The sequence below is a fragment of the Gambusia affinis genome, linkage group LG01 (assembly GCF_019740435.1).
Source record: "Gambusia affinis linkage group LG01, SWU_Gaff_1.0, whole genome shotgun sequence".
Lineage (NCBI taxonomy): Eukaryota > Metazoa > Chordata > Actinopteri > Cyprinodontiformes > Poeciliidae > Gambusia > Gambusia affinis.
The window spans coordinates 20,125,617-20,142,043 of record NC_057868.1 but is presented as its reverse complement, the minus strand read 5'-3'; the positions used below and the strand labels follow the sequence as shown (position 1 = coordinate 20,142,043).

General features: G+C 38.4%; 1 protein-coding gene across 1 annotated transcript in view; it reads right to left on the bottom strand.

The window, feature by feature from the left end:
* ctnnbl1 (catenin, beta like 1) overlaps window positions 1-16,033 on the bottom strand; it is a 95,193-nt gene extending 79,160 nt beyond the window's left edge. Inside the window, exons 1-2 of the mRNA XM_044120359.1 lie at window positions 15,854-16,033; window positions 11,966-12,196 (exon numbers count right to left, since the gene is read on the bottom strand). Of these exons, the coding sequence (XP_043976294.1) occupies window positions 11,966-12,196; window positions 15,854-15,883 (261 nt within the window). The 5' untranslated portion in view covers window positions 15,884-16,033. The remainder of the gene's footprint in view (window positions 1-11,965; window positions 12,197-15,853) is intronic.
* Window positions 16,034-16,427: the final 394 nt, after the last annotated feature.

Genomic DNA, 16,427 nt, shown 5'->3' with positions numbered 1-16,427 from the left:
TCCAGGGAGACAATTCTCTGTTTGAGCCAGCCAGTTTGACTAAAAAGCATTGCAAAAACTGTTTCCGTTCGGGAACCGTAATACATATTCGAAAACCGTTTGAAGCATATGAGAGGGCTATTTGTCGTCTCACATAGTCCCGCCATTCATATCTCTACCTCACTCACAGTATTAACAGCGATGAGATAAAAAAAGTGTGTGCCAAGGTCTGTAATTTTTCAGAAATACATGGAAGTGAATCAGTGAGATCTGTCTGCTACCCTGGCGCATGACTTTGCTCTGAAGCACCTGGATTGAAAACTGTAAGCGCTAGATAATTTTTGAAAACATTTGACCGGAGCAGGCACGCGTATCAATGTCATGACCAAGTTTGATACCAATCATGCAATATTTGTGAGCGTGAGGGCGAGTTAAAATATGATTTGGGGTCAAAATGTCGCTCTGACTCTCACTCTAGAGGAGCAGCCTTCACACTCTGATTTTTCCAAAAATCAAAAACTTTGGGTCGCTTAGAAAGAAGTTGTGGACAAACCATAATACATATTGACGTGCTGTCTTCACTTTAAAAGAGATCACGGACGTATCTACAAAATGAAGTTTGAATGGCGTTTCTACATAAGGTTATGATTTACACAGAAAATCCTCAAAAATAGGGTATTTTCAGGATTTACTGGTTGCCTCGTCCCCTTTGACGCAGAGACTTGCACCTGGTGAGCTCGTTAGTGATTTTGGGGTCGTTTTGCTTTTTACGTCATGGTAACTCCAAATGCCACCAAAAGTAATAGCTCCAATGCCGGGTTCGAGCGCACGCTTTGATACCACTTTATGGGTGGGCTCGAGCACGAGCCGCATTAACGGTAACGGAAGAATAAAATATAATATACTAGAAAATTCCTGAAGAAATTTAACTGGGGCCTGCCAAAGTGTGCCCGTCGGTTTGGACCCAGCGTTGTGATGCTAAGAATTAGCATCAATGCTAAAGAAAGCTGCAATGTAATCAATAGCATGTGGAGAATCACAAGAATGTTAAGTAAGCTGGACATGCAACATTCAGTATGATAAAGTAAGTGTATTAGCTAAAATGAGCAAATATGCTAATGTAAGCATAAATACTTTCAGTAGCATGTGGGGTATCATTAGAATGTTTACTGTCATTTACTTACTCCATTAAGTATACTAAACATGGCTAATAAGTCTGAAAAATAGAAAATAGCTTATTTAAGCTAAAAGGCTAATGCTAATCAACTGCCTTGCTGTGCAAGGCAGTTCCCTAACCTCGGATAAACAGATAATGCAGAATGATATCACTGCACCGCCTCCGGCGGTGCACTGTCCAGAGGGGCATTTTGAGGCTTTTATTTTGAAATTTGCAGTAAGCTTCATATTAAATGCCCACACTAATCCAATGTGTAAGAGTGCTTTGGATAAACCAGTCACATAAAGCCAAAAAGAGCAATTGCATGATGTAAAAATTCCCAAGGCTTTTATTTTGAAATTTTTGTTAAGCTTCATTTGAAAGGGTCAAAGTCATCCCATGTGTAACAGTCATTGGATTAAATCAGTCATATAATGCTCAAAAAAGCAATGACCTGATGTAAAAATTTTCAAGGGCTTTTATTTTGAAATTTTCAGTAAGCTTCATTTCAAAGGGCCAAACTCATCCCATGTGTAACAGTGACAGGGTTAAATTAGTTATATACAGCCCATAGCAGCAAGTTTTTCTAAAGGCCAGCTCAGTCCTCCTCTGTTTTAACTGAACTAGTAGTTCGAATTACAGTGATGCGTATTTGTAGTCCTCAGCACCTCTCCCTGCTCTGGGTTCCGTTGCCATGGTGAATAATCCTCTCTGCCAGCTGTGAGTGAGACATCCAGGGGGAGACAATTCTCTGTTTGAGCCAGCCAGTTTGACTAAAAAAAGCATTGCAAAAAACTGTTTCCCGTTCGGGAACCGTAATACATATTCGAAAACCGTTTGAAGCATATGAGAGGGCTATTTGTCGTCTCACATAGTCCCGCCATTCATATCTCTACCTCACTCACAGTATTAACAGCGATGAGATAAAAAAAGTGTGTGCCAAGGTCTGAAATTTTTCAGAAATACATGGAAGTGAATCAGTGAGATCTGTCTGCTACCCTGGCGCATGACTTTGCTCTGAAGCACCTGGAGAGAAAACTGTAAGCGCTAGATAATTTTTGAAAACATTTGACCGGAGCAGGCACGCGTATCAATGTCATGACCAAGTTTGATACCAATCATGCAATATTTGTGAGCGTGAGGGCGAGTTAAAAAATGATTTGGGGTCAAAATGTCGCTCTGACTCTCACTCTAGCGGAGCGGCCTTCACACTCTGATTTTTCCAAAAATCAAAAACTTTGGGTCGCTTAGAAAGAAGTTGTGGACAAACCATAATTCATATCGACGTGCTGTCTTCACTTTAAAAGAGATCACGGACATATCTACAAAATGAAGTTTGAATGGCGTTTCTACATAAAGTTATGACGACACAGAAAATCCTCAAAAATAGGGTATTTTCAGGATTTACTGGTTGCCTCATCCCCTTGACGACGAGAGATGCAGCTGGTGAGCTCGTTAGTGATTTTGGGGTCGTTTTTTGCTTTTTACGTCGCCATGGTAACTCCAAATCCCACCAAAAGTAATAGCTCCAATGCCGGGTTCGAGCCGCACGTTTTGATACCACTTTTATGGGTGGGCTCGCAGCGGTACGAGCCGCATTAACGGTAACGGAAGAATAAAATATAATATATAAACTAGAAAATTCCTGAAGAAATTTAACTGGGGCCTGCCAAAGTGTGCCCGTCGGTTTGGACCCAGCGTTGTGATGCTAAGAATTAGCATCAATGCTAAAGAAAGCTGCAATGTAATCAATAGCATGTGGAGAATCACAAGAATGTTAAGTAAGCTGGACATGCAACATTCAGTATGATAAAGTAAGTGTATTAGCTAAAATGAGCAAATATGCTAATGTAAGCATAAATACTTTCAGTAGCATGTGGGGTATCATTAGAATGTTTACTGTCATTTACTTACTCCATTAAGTATACTAAACATGGCTAATAAGTCTGAAAAATAGAAAATAGCTTATTTAAGCTAAAAGGCTAATGCTAATGAACTGCCTTGCTGCGCAAGGCAGTTCCCTAACCTGGGATAAACAGATAATGCAGAATGATATCACTGCACCGCCTCCGGCGGTGCACTGTCCAGAGGGGCATATTGAGGCTTTTATTTTGAAATTTGCAGTAAGCTTCATATTAAATGCCCACACTAATCCAATGTGTAAGAGTGCTTTGGATAAACCAGTCACATAAAGCCAAAAAGAGCAATTACATGATGTAAAAATTGCCAAAGCTTTTATTTTGAAATTTTTTGTAAAGCTTCATTTGAAAGGGTCAAAGTCATCCCATGTGTAACAGTCATTGGATTAAATCAGTCATATAACGCTCAAAAAAGCAATGACCTGATGTAAAAATTTTCAAGGGCTTTTATTTTGAAATTTTCAGTAAGCTTCATTTCAAAGGGCTAGACTCATCCCATGTGTAACAGTGACAGGGTTAAATGAGTTATATACAGCCCATAGCAGCAAGTTGTTCTAAAGGCCAGCTCAGTCCTCCTCTGTTTTAACTGAACTACTAGTTAGAACTACAGTGATGCGTATTTGTAGTCCTTAGCAGCTCTCCCTGCTCTGGGTTCCGTTGCCATGGTAAATAATCCTCTCTGCCAGCTGTGAGTGAGACATCCAGGGGGAGACAATTCTCTGTTTGAGCCAGCCAGTTTGACTAAAAAAAGCATTGCAAAAAACTGTTTCCCGTTCGGGAACCGTAATACATATTCGAAAACCGTTTGAAGCATATGAGAGGGCTATTTGTCGTCTCACATAGTCCCGCCATTCATATCTCTACCTCACTCACAGTATTAACAGCGATGAGATCAAAAAAGTGTGTGCCAAGGTCTGAAATTTTCAGAAATACATGGAAGTGAATCAGTGAGATCTGTCTGCTACCCTGGCGCATGACTTTGCTCTGAAGCACCTGGAGAGAAAACTGTAAGCGCTTAGATAATTTTGAAAACATTTGACCGGAGCAGGCACGCGTATCAATGTCATGACCAAGTTTGATACCAATCATGCAATATTTGTGAGCGTGAGGGCGAGTTAAAAAATGATTTGGGGTCAAAATGTCGCTCTGACTCTCACTCTAGCGGAGCGGCCTTCACACTCTGATTTTTCCAAAAATCAAAAACTTTGGGTCGCTTAGAAAGAAGTTGTGGACAAACCATAATACATATTGACGTGCTGTCTTCACTTTAAAAGAGATCACGGACGTATCTACAAAATGAAGTTTGAATGGCGTTTCTACATAAAGTTATGATTTACACAGAAAATCCTCAAAAATAGGGTATTTTCAGGATTTACTGGTTGCCTCGTCCCCTTGACGACGAGACTTGCACCTGGTGAGCTCGTTAGTGATTTTGGGGTCGTTTTTTGCTTTTTACGTCGCCATGGAAACTCCAAATCCCACCATAAGTAATAGCACACCTCCCGGGATCGAGCACGTTTGATACCACTTTTGTGGGTGGGCTACTTGGCACGAAACCGCATTCACGGTGACGGAAGAATAAGTTAAGAATAATAATAATAAAGAGACATTCTATTGGGTGTAGAACAATAGGTGCCTGCCATGCAATGCATGGAGGCAGTGACTGACTTGTTGCAAGTCTGTCACTGCTCTCCTTATGCTTTGCTATGGGCAGGCCCCAAATAAATAAAGAGACATTCTATTGGGTGTAGAACAATAGGTGCCTGCCATGCAATGCATGGAGGCAGTGACTGACTTGCTTCGCAAGTCAGTCACTGCTCTCCTTATGCATTGCTATGGGCAGGCCCCAATAAATAAAGAGACATTCTATTGGGTGTAGAACAATAGGTGCCTGCCATGCAATGCATGGAGGCAGTGACTGACTTGCTTCGCAAGTCAGTCACTGCTCTCCTTATGCATTGCTATGGGCAGGCCCCAATAATAATAATAAAGAGGCGTTCTATTGGGTGTAGAACAATAGGTGCCTGCCATGCAATGCATGGAGGCAGTGACTGACTTGCTTCGCAAGTCAGTCACTGCTCTCCTTATGCATTGCTATGGGCAGGCCCCAATAATACTTAAAGAGACATTCTATTGGGTGTAGAACAATAGGTGCCTGCCATGCAATGCATGGAGGCAGTGACTGACTTGCTTCGCAAGTCAGTCACTGCTCTCCTTATGCATTGCTATGGGCAGGCCCCAATAATAATAATAAAGAGACATTCTATTGGGTGTAGAACAATAGGTGCCTGCCATGCAATGCATGGAGGCAGTGACTGACTTGCTTCGCAAGTCAGCCACTGCTCTCCTTATGCATTGCTATGGGCAGGCCCCAATAATAATAAAGAGACATTCTATGGGGTGTAGAAGAATAGGTGCCTGCCATGTAACATGGAGGTAGTGACTGACTTGCTTCAAGTCAGCCACTGCTCTCCTTATGCATTGCTATGGGCAGGCCCCAATAATAATAAAGAGACATTCTATTGGGTGTAGAACAATAGGTGCCTGCCATGCAATGCATGGAGGCAGTGACTGACTTGCTTCGCAAGTCAGTCACTGCTCTCCTTATGCATTGCTATGGGCAGGCCCCAATAACTTATTTTTAAACTCCATCATGAATTGTTTAAAAGAAGAAAAACAATTTATGCACAAATTCAATCAAATGACAGAAACATCTTTATTATCTTTATTATCTGGTGAACTTAATGAAGTAACAGTTGATTTTCTGATGTACTTTTAGCCGAGACAGTAAGAACAATTACTTACTATCAAATAAGCGACATCAAATGATTTTTCAATGTCTACTATTGATTTACTGATTTCCTCACACACATATGTAATCTGTAAATCTTATCTGCCATTATTTATCTTGTATTATAAACCTACTAATACATATATAATCCATTTCCTTACATTCTTGTATATTCTGTATAATCTGTATAATCTGTGCATATAGCTCCTATATTTATATTTAGTCTTGTAAACCTGTAAATAAATATTTATATCCTGTATAGCACTTCTGGATAGATGCAAACTACATTCCGTTGCTTCTACTTGTGACAGTGCAATGACAATAAAATTGAATTCTATTCTATTCTATTTATTCAATAGGACACATTAAATATTGTGTTGACTTTAACTTACTCATGTTGAGAAGGTTAAGGACTCAGTTTGAGTTTCTGCTGATCCAGCAAGATTAAAGAACAGAGGAACCAGCTTTTAGATTTAAAATTCCCCAGTAAACATTTAATCTTTAAACTTACAAGTGAAAACCCCAGCAAAATGTATTTGAACCTGAAGTCATTTTCCTTCATATCATCGGAACATCACAGAATAGTTTCAGGATATGTGCAAAAAACAGGTGTGAAATTAGAGGTTTGGACTTGAATAATGCTATGAATATTAGCCAAAAATCTCACTTGGGAAAAAAAAAAACACACCTGAAAATAATTTTTTGACCTTTTAAAAGGCTTTGTTGTGCAGTATTGCTTTATTTCAACAACTAAAGATAGGACCAGAGTGAGAATGAAGAGTAAGGCTGCCAATAAGCAATTAATCATTTAATCACATGATCAATTAAAATGAGTTCAATCAAATCCATTCTGATGATTAATATTTTTTTAAGGGGAACATTTACAGAGACGTCATAATCCATTTTATTTATGGTTTCAGTGTGGTATGGTTTTTAATTATTTTGAATGTATTGTTTTTGGTTGTCATGTTTTATTTTGGATATTTAAAATATCTTCCAGTTCCAGTGCTAACTGCTGGTTACAAAATTACAATTTATTGCTCTTTTAAAAAGCAAAAACTGGCATTATTATGTGATAATCAATGTGTTACTGGAAAATGGTCTTAAAACAATATTAGTATTTATCACAATAATTATTGGGACAATTTATCACCAAGCAAGATGCATATGTTATCGTGACTGGCCTGCTGGAGAAATGACTTGAGAAAGTAGTCATTCAAGATTTCACAGTTTATGCCATACAAGTACTGAATCATGAGTAGTTGTTGTATTTTACCAGGACAATTTTTACAATCACACAATATCTGTGGTTGGTGCGATGAAGAAAAACAGAAGATGAAAATCAAGAAAATGCCAGAGGGTTGAGACTAGGCCTGTCACGATAGTAAATTTTGCTGAACGATTAATTGTCTCAAAAAACTATTGTGATACACGATAGTACAGTACACTGATTTAATGGATATGATGTAATAATGCATGCGATTTCTGCCAAAGATAGATACACTTTATTTTCAAAAGAACAACCAACACAGGAACTGATAAAATAAACAAAACAACCAAAAACAAATAAATACTACATTCAACCAAAAGAGTGCAGATTATGAAGTCTGTTTACCATATTGCCCTTCAGTAATCATTAGATTTAAATAGAGAAGATGGGCACATCGACTACCTGATGCAATAGTTCACACTACACGTTAGTTCACACCTTTATTTTCCCCTTACAACAATCTTAGAACTTTGATCGTTCTAAGATTGTCGCTTGTGATCATCCTGTAGTGTGTTGTGTGTTACGGTAGATTGTTGTGGCCCCTCCGATCTAAATCAGGGGTTTTCCCCACTGGGAGCGTTAACGCAGCCTGTTGAATGTGACAGGTAGCCAATCAGAAAGCGCGGATTCTCCTCTGTGCTTTCTGAGGGAAAATTACAGAGGGGAATCCCAAACAGCTGACACGGTGCAACCTGAAGTCCACCGGACATTGGAGATGATATGTGGAAACAACATTGATGTTTATAAAACATTTCGTGCAAAGAATACAGAAATGACGAGGGGAGGAGTTGGAGAGAAATTGCTACGCAGTTGATGAACCCCTCCCCCTCCACCACCACCACCACCCCCCACCCACCCCTCCCCCTCCTCACACAACAGACTCCTTGAGGCTTTGATGTCAAACAGTGATGTCACTCATCCTGTCTGTGACATCACTGGTGACTGTCTTTATATTCCCAGATTCCACAGAGAAAATCATTTGCAGTTTAAGGATCAAATTCAAAAATGGCAGAGAAAGATTTCTTGATTAACAAATTAGCAGTTTTACAGAGCAGCCACAGGAAGCTAGAGGAAGACAATGAGCAGCTTCAGAAGACTGTGGAAGCACTGAAGATAAAACTTGAGCGCCTGAGTAACAGGAGAGACAGCGACACGGTTAGCTGGAAAGTAGAAAACAATCTCCTCATAAATTCGAATGAATATTACAAGAAACAAATTGAGAGACTTAATTTGAGATTGGAAGAAGCGAATTCAATAATTATACAATTACGTTGTGATTATGGAACCTTGGTAAGAGTAAATACAAAACTCGAACGGACACTGGCGACAACAAAACAAAATGGAGAAGGCAATTTGAAGGACGCATCAGAAAAGCTACAGTGGTTGGAAAGACAAAACGAAGAGCTAAATCAGGAAATTGTAGCTCTTAAAATAAAGCAGGACAGATTAAAATCCAGGGTGGCGGAAAAAAACAAGAAAGTCCTACAGATAGAAGAAAGCCCAGAAGAAGAGACGCCAAAACCTAATATATTTCAGCGAGTCGGGAGAACTTTTCTAAACATGTATGAATCGGGAATGTTGAGATGGGTGCCACCCTGGATTTTTTAATCACTAAACAGAAACTTTGGGGGTTGATGGGAGCATAATGGTTGGGGGATAGCTGGAGCAGAGAGGGAAATGACCTTTTATTCACCGTGAGAGACGGCCTACAGAACTCTGGAATTGGTTCATATACTTACATATTTATATATATATATATATATATATATATATATATATATATATATATATATATATATATAGTACAGACCAAAAGTTTGGACACAACTGTGTCACCCAGCTGGTTTTTCAAAGAGTTTGGTTTATTTGACATAGAGTAGTGAGAAAAAGAACCGCAGCAGCTGAAAATGAAACATATGTTGGACTTTTGGTCACCGATTGACCTCAGTTTAAGCTTTTGACTAAAATTTGACTTTTCCAGAAGTAAGCAAAGAAGAAAGAGAGGAAAAAAAGCGGATCCAGTCATAGAAAACAAGATATTTAGCAGTTAAAACACAACATATGATTCTGCTAAAGTAACAGAAGTATTCATGTGTTTTGTTGACTCAGACTTCCTAGTTATCTTGACTTCCAGCTGCTTCAGCCTTTGTGCTCGTTTTGAGCTTCATGCTGGTAATGAGTCACAGATACTGAGGTTGTGTTAGTAAAAATTTGTGCAAAAACGTTGCAAAAACCTTATCGTTTTGCAGATTTAACAACTCAAAAAAAAGGTTTTGATGAGTGCGCAATAAAGTTAGTTGATTTTATTAATGTATTAAAATGTAAAGACTGTGATAGTCAAACATGATGTTTGCAACCAAGAGTACAAATTACAGTTGGAGACCTGGGCAAAAACCAGCCAGTAAAAAATGTTTAGTTTGTCTTTGGTTTAGCGTGACAGTAGAGTTTTTGCCTAGATTCACCATCTAAAAATGCATCGCAGAAACAGTTTTTAGAATATAAACAATGGATGTTTAACTTTTACCATGTAAATAAATCATCTGAATTGAGAGTTATTGGAGTGTTTTGTTTCTAAACTGACAGAAAATCTCCCAAGTTGCTTTTCTAGGAGCTGAGATTTGTGATTTTTCTGGAGCATTATTCAGTCCTATTCAGTTGCCTCATTATTGTTCTCACAGCTGGTGTGAATATCGTGTCTCGGATGTTCAATGTTTTTCTGCATTTACTTAAAGCGGGGGAACATACAATGAATCTTCATCGCTTCCTACAGCAACGTAACTAAGATGTGTTGCAAGAGAGTGGCAAACTGCGATGGTTATATACGGTACAAACAGCTGGGAGGTTTATGTTCACACGTAACATCTGGAAACATTCTGCCATCGTTCATAAACACCGTTTACTTCTGATTTTTTACCAAGATGGAGGAGTTTCTTTTCCGTGTGTGGTCTTCAAGTTAAAAGGTAATTATTAGAGATTTTCCATTTGTTTACAATAGTTTGGTGGCAAAAACTCAGATTATAATACACTCTGACTCTGATATTTACTGTATTCTACACCAAATTATGAGTTCATTTTAGTTTTCGAAGCTAAAACTTAAATGTTTGATGCAAAAATCTGATCCTTATAACACAGAATAAGGTGACACTAGGCCTGTAATGATGGCACATTTTGGTGAGCAATTAATTGACTATTGCGATAGACGATATACACTGATTTAATGGAAATGACATAATAATGACTGTGATTTCCTGCCAAAGATTGATACATTTTATTTTAAAAGAACACCCAACACTGGAACTGACAAACAAAACAACCAAAAACAAAATGGATTCTCGGTCTCCATTAGCAAAAATGTACTTGAATAAAAACACCAAAGTGTAAATAAATACTGCATTCAACCAAAAGAGTGCAGATTATGAAGTCTGTATACTATACTGCCCTTCAGTAAACATTAGATTTAAATAGAGAAGATGGGCACATCTGACTACTAGGCCTGTCGCGATAAATGATATATCGATTAATCCTACGAAAAGGCTTTACTACAATCTACCCGCAACGCATGTGGCTCTAGTGTCAACGTAACGTCCTGACTGAATGAAAATCATTAGAACCTATTTATGTCACGTTAACGAAGAACAGCTGAAAAGTTACTGGGTTCATCAACGTAGCGATTTCGCTCCAACTCCTCCCCTCATCATTTCTATATTCATTGTACGAAATGTTTTATGTTTTATAACCGTTAATGTTGTTTCCACATATCATCTCCAATGTCCGCTGGATTTGCGCCGTGTCAGCTGTTTGGGATTCCCCTCTGTAATTTCCCCTCAGAAAGCAGGAGGAGAATCCGGCTTTCTGATTGGGGAAAATGTAGGTGTGAACTAAAGTGTAGTGTGAACTATTGTATCAGGTAGTCGATGTGCCCATCTTCTCTATTTATCGCGGATTCTCCTCCGTGCTTTCTGAGGGAAAATTACAAAGGGGAATCCCAAACAGCTGACAAGGCGCAACCCAAAGTCCACCGGACATTGGAGATGATATGTGGAAACAACATTAACGTTTATAAAATATTTCGTGCAAAGAATTTAAAAATGACGAGGGGAGGAGTTGGAGAGAAATTGCTACGCAGTTGATGAACCCAGTAACTTTTCAGCTGTTAACGTGACATAAATAGGTTCTAATGATTTTCATTCAGTCAGGAGTTACGCTGACACTAGAGCCACATGCACTGCAGGTAGATTGTAGTAAAGAATTGATTAATGCCTGGTTTTAAAAAGAGTTTACTGAACTTGTAGCCATTATTTTGTGTACATTGTTGGACTCCACACGGCATGATCGAACCCGAACCGTTATACCTAGGATTTCTGTTGGCTAAATCTCTCAGGTTTTGAAAATGGGCCGACAATCGACCGACAGCTCTAAGATGGTGTAGTGTGCGCTGGACATTACACTAAGGAAATGAGGAAAGGAGGGTCAGTGGAGAGCAGCGGAGTTGAGCCTTTTTTCATTCATTCAGTGTCATCAACAGAAAGAGAAAAACGCCGGAAGAGACAATAATGGCGATAATTAAAATGACGTCGATAGTTTTAATTCATTGTACTATTAATGGATTTATCATTTATCGCGACAGGCCTAGTTGAGACTATTTCAAAACTAATGATGCACCAATCAATCGCCTATTAATCGGAAATTTATTTCTTAACGCTAACAGGTTTGATGATGACAAAACGTATTTTTTATATCCGGTGCATTAAATGCATACTGCAACAGATGTGTTGCTTCACTTTGCTTTACATATGAATTTTGTTGAATAATGGTAATATTTGTAATACTGAAATAGTAATTTTGCTCACCTCTGGTTCTTCCCCATCCTGGTCCATCAGTTTCTCTAAGATCATCTTCCTGTCTCCAGTTGGCTCTTCGGTTTCTTTCATTTCAGCTCCTCCCTCTCCTCCTCCCACCTCCCTGAACCTGGCTGCCTCCCTCGGTCCCACACCTTTCTGCTGCTTCCCTCCTCTGGAGTTGTCGTCTCCTCCTGCAGCTCCTCCATCCTCTCCCCTCGGGCGCTTGGCTCCTCTATCAGGCTGAAGGAGAACAACATTTAAAGTTAAATCTATTATTTTAGGCTACTAAGATGTTTCTTTCTGACTGGAATCCCATTGTTGGCAACTATACACTTCTTACTGCAGACAAGTCTGTTGTGTGTCTCCACTGGTATTTTGTCCATTTAACTTTTACAATAAGCTCAAAGTAGGCATGACCCGATAGTGCTCCTTGCTGAAAGATAAATCTTCCCTGAAATTATTGTGATAAACAATAATGTCGTTCTGAGATCATTTTCTAGTAACGTAATGACATAGTGATGCAAGAACATATTCTGGAAGATCCATAAATATACATGGTAGACATTTTAAATATCCAAAATAAATTAGCAACAGGTAAAATGATAATCATTATTATTTAAATAATAATATAAAGTCTCTATCAACAAAATCAGCCTTCAAAAAAAGGACTAGTTAACACCAAAGCACCAGACTGAAGACTTATTGTCATCCAATTTTTGGTTAAAGAGAAGACAAAAACAATAAATCAGGCACATGGAAATTATTGAGTTTGTTTTAATTCATCAAGCAATTAACTGAATTATTGAAATATTATTTATTACAACAGGCCAAGGTCCTAGTCTTCTGAGACTGGAAGACCTCCAGGCCATCAGCCTAATGCAGGGGTCAGCACCCGGTCGCCCGAGGGGACCTTGTCAGTCGCCCGCAGAACAAGTTCTAAAAATAGCCATTGTCATTAGGGAGCACTGCCAAAGAAATGATTTATTTTAATGTTTTTACATTGAATTAATAACATTTGTTTATGCTTAGATTGTTTTAAAAAGTAAATTATAAAAATGTTTAAGATAAATTTATGCCTAAAACTCTTTTCTATGGTTAAAGTTCAGAACTGTACAGACGCCTGCAGGATTTTATCGGAGGGCAGCAGCGCCTGCAGCTGTACGGCTGCACACACTCTGCCTACCTTAAGATCTTCCTTGAAGTAAAAAAAGAAAAGAATAATTTCTGAAATTTTTAGATCTTATGTGTCAAAACATCATCACGTCTGAGTCTGTGGGGGTGCGGAAGCCAAAGCTTAAATCTTATTGGTCAATTTGCTTTTGTATATTTGGCGGCTTGGCGCTTTTTCTGTGAGCTAAAAATGAATGAGCAGAGTTTGAATGGCCCATAGTTCTAAGAGCGGTTTGTATCCCGGCGGAGTTTTTACCGTATGCGGTTCTGGCAGGTCGCCTGTTTATGAGCATCTTTGACGTTTCCCCGAACTGGGGAAACGTCAAAGAAGCGATGGGTCACCCGTTAACTGACATCTGCCGCTCTTCCTGAGCGTTGCGCTAAGACTGTGGGTTAAACAATTTAATCTAGTTGAAATGTTCCCCAATTAAGCAAACATTGTTGCTTCCTCTTTCTGTGGATCTACCGGGTAGGCTTCGTTTCCATGTTTTTATAATTTAGCATCATTTGTGTTAAAAAAAAAGGTGCGCTACTTTAGTAGTTTAGGTTTATGATGTGTGTTGGAGAGGTAGTTGTGCTCTTGCGGGTCAGCTGCAGTGATAGTTTTGTATCTTCGGATCTGTCGGACATTTTTATTTTGGCTGGTGTCAGCCAACAAGTGACCCATCAGCTTTTAAGTTCGGAAAACCACAAAAAAAGCTAATAAACCGGCGACCCGCCAGAACCGCGCACACTGTAAAGCTGACAGAAAAAGTTAACGGACCAATAAGATTTAGGCTTTGGCCTGCCCTTTGACCCCCACAAACTCACACTGATGTTGCTACATACAAGATGTTTTGGCACAAAATAACTTTTTCTTCTCTCCACAATTTTGATAATAGTAAAGAGGGTTGAATGATAAAAAAATACAATAACTTTTCTTTTTTTTATTTAAAGGAAAATCTGAGTGCATACAGCTGCAGCTGCAACAATCCATACTCTCAGTCACTTGTGGGAAATTTAGAATCACACAGTAAAGCTCCAGAAGGGAATCAAACTTAAAAATCTGAACCAAGAACTTCTGATCACATAATAGCAATTAACCATAGCTGCCATGGTAAATTATTACTGATAACTATTGTGAATAGCTCCTAACATTAATATGATCAGGGAGCATGTAATCATATATACATATATGTATTATTGTTATAAAGGCTGAGCCAAGAATATTCATGCCTGTATCAAACAAGTAGCCCTTCGTCTTACTCTGGACCCGTAAAGTAGCTCCCAGTCTCTAAAAGGTTGGTGACCCCTGGCCTAATGTTTATTTCCCCCCACAGATTCTCAGTCATATTCTAGTGTTTGGCATATTGTCTCCAATTTTTCCATAATAAATAATACCTAATAAAACCCATTCAGCATAAAAACTGAACCATATGTGGACAACTAATTAGACACTATTATGAACAACTGCAGGAAATAGCAGCTTGTCACAAAATAGTACTATGAGAGAAACCTCCAGTTTTATTTATAAAACACATTGACTTTTTCCCTCAGTTTACTTCCATCTTGTACCTGTAAGCCAAACATTTTGTAACACAGTTTCTCTTGCTACTAAAGTATTTTCATTAGGGATCCACAATATATCTGCAAGTAACATGTTACCGGCCAATGTTGGTTATTCTACATATTGACACCAGAAGTAAGACTGGGCCTATATTAATAACCAATGTCTTTTTCAATCTTGGTTACACTGCAACACTATAGAACATAACAATAAATATGATGTCAAATGAGATATGAATTAACAGGGATATTCTACTTCTTGTAGTTATGAAATTAGAGCAATTCTAGTGTAACCGAGATTTAAAAAGGGCAAAAATGGTCCTTTATTGACACTTTACAAATCAGAAAAAAGTTCCACAATCCCAAACCTGGTTTTAAACATTCTGCTATTAGAGCAGAATAATCCAGTCCAGGTTTGAAGACTCTAGGTGTTGTAGTTTTTTAACTCGAGTAGATTAAAGAAGCAGAAGGTAGTGAAAATTAAGTCGAATCGCCCTATAGTCATTTCCCCAATCGGAAACCAATTTCGGCTTCGTGTTCTGATCTATTTATCGGTCACATATACAAACTCAAAGCGAAGAAAGAAACACCGTGAAACAGCCTAGGTTTGCTTTGAAACTCACTCAGACTACTACTTTGGAGTAGTCTGTATAGACTAAAGTTCGCAAAGTTCGTATAGACTACTCCAAAGTAGCAGTGTATACTACTACTACTGTATAGACTAATACAAATAGTAGTCTGTGTAGATTAGTCCAAAGAGTTGGAAGAAAGAGTATAAAATATTAGGAGTGGGTCAACACTTTATACAATTATATATATTTGTCGACATTACAGAACAAAACATGAGGTGATAAATAGTCAGGTGGATCTAACTAAGTTGTCTGAAGTTACAATGAGCGAAAACTTCTACTTTTTTGAACCTCTTTATTAAAGCAAAATCTTCCAAGCTAAAACGCTGACGGTAACGTTCATTTTGATTAGGAACAATCAAACTAATGCATGGCCGATTTGGCTTTTAATAATAGACATTTACAGATGACATATAAAAAAAGGACGTAAATAACGATTCTAAACCGTAGACTGCTCTCTGGTTTGTTACTGCAAAGCTGTTACCTGCAAACAGTTCAAGTGGATATGGGCACTAAACAAAAATTTATCCGCTATAAAGACAAGAGTGAATACCTGATAGTTCAGAAGCTCTCCAACATCCATTGTTCCCTGATTGCGTCCCTGTACCGTAATATAACCGCGTTTAAATTTAAAATTCTACACCACTAGCTTTCCAGCTAATAACAAGCTACCAACTGAAACATGCCTGCCGTAAAGCGATACTGCGTCTTCACATTTTGTCGTAAACTGCTTTGTATGCCGTAAAACGCTGCGAATAAGCTTCATTTTTGTTGTTCCAGGGTAGGCAAGATCTATCTCAAAATCAAAGTCTTGCTTAGCTAGTTTTCAAAGTGGAAAATCAGAAAGTTGTCAAGATCTTTTAGATGAAGTTAGTTATTTTATTTAAAACAACAACAAAGAAAAATAAGTTCAACTGGCATATGAATCAAGTGTAATGAAGAAGCAGAAATTATCATGTCTTCTCCAGTCATTTGCCTTGACTGGAGGAGCAGTAAAGGCAGATGAAATTAAACTTATGGTCCCATCAAGGAGAACAGAAATAAAAACAATTGTTAAAGCTGGAACATAGAGGGGAGACAAAGGTATAAATACAAAAAGAGGCAATTGTAAGAAGTATATATCATTA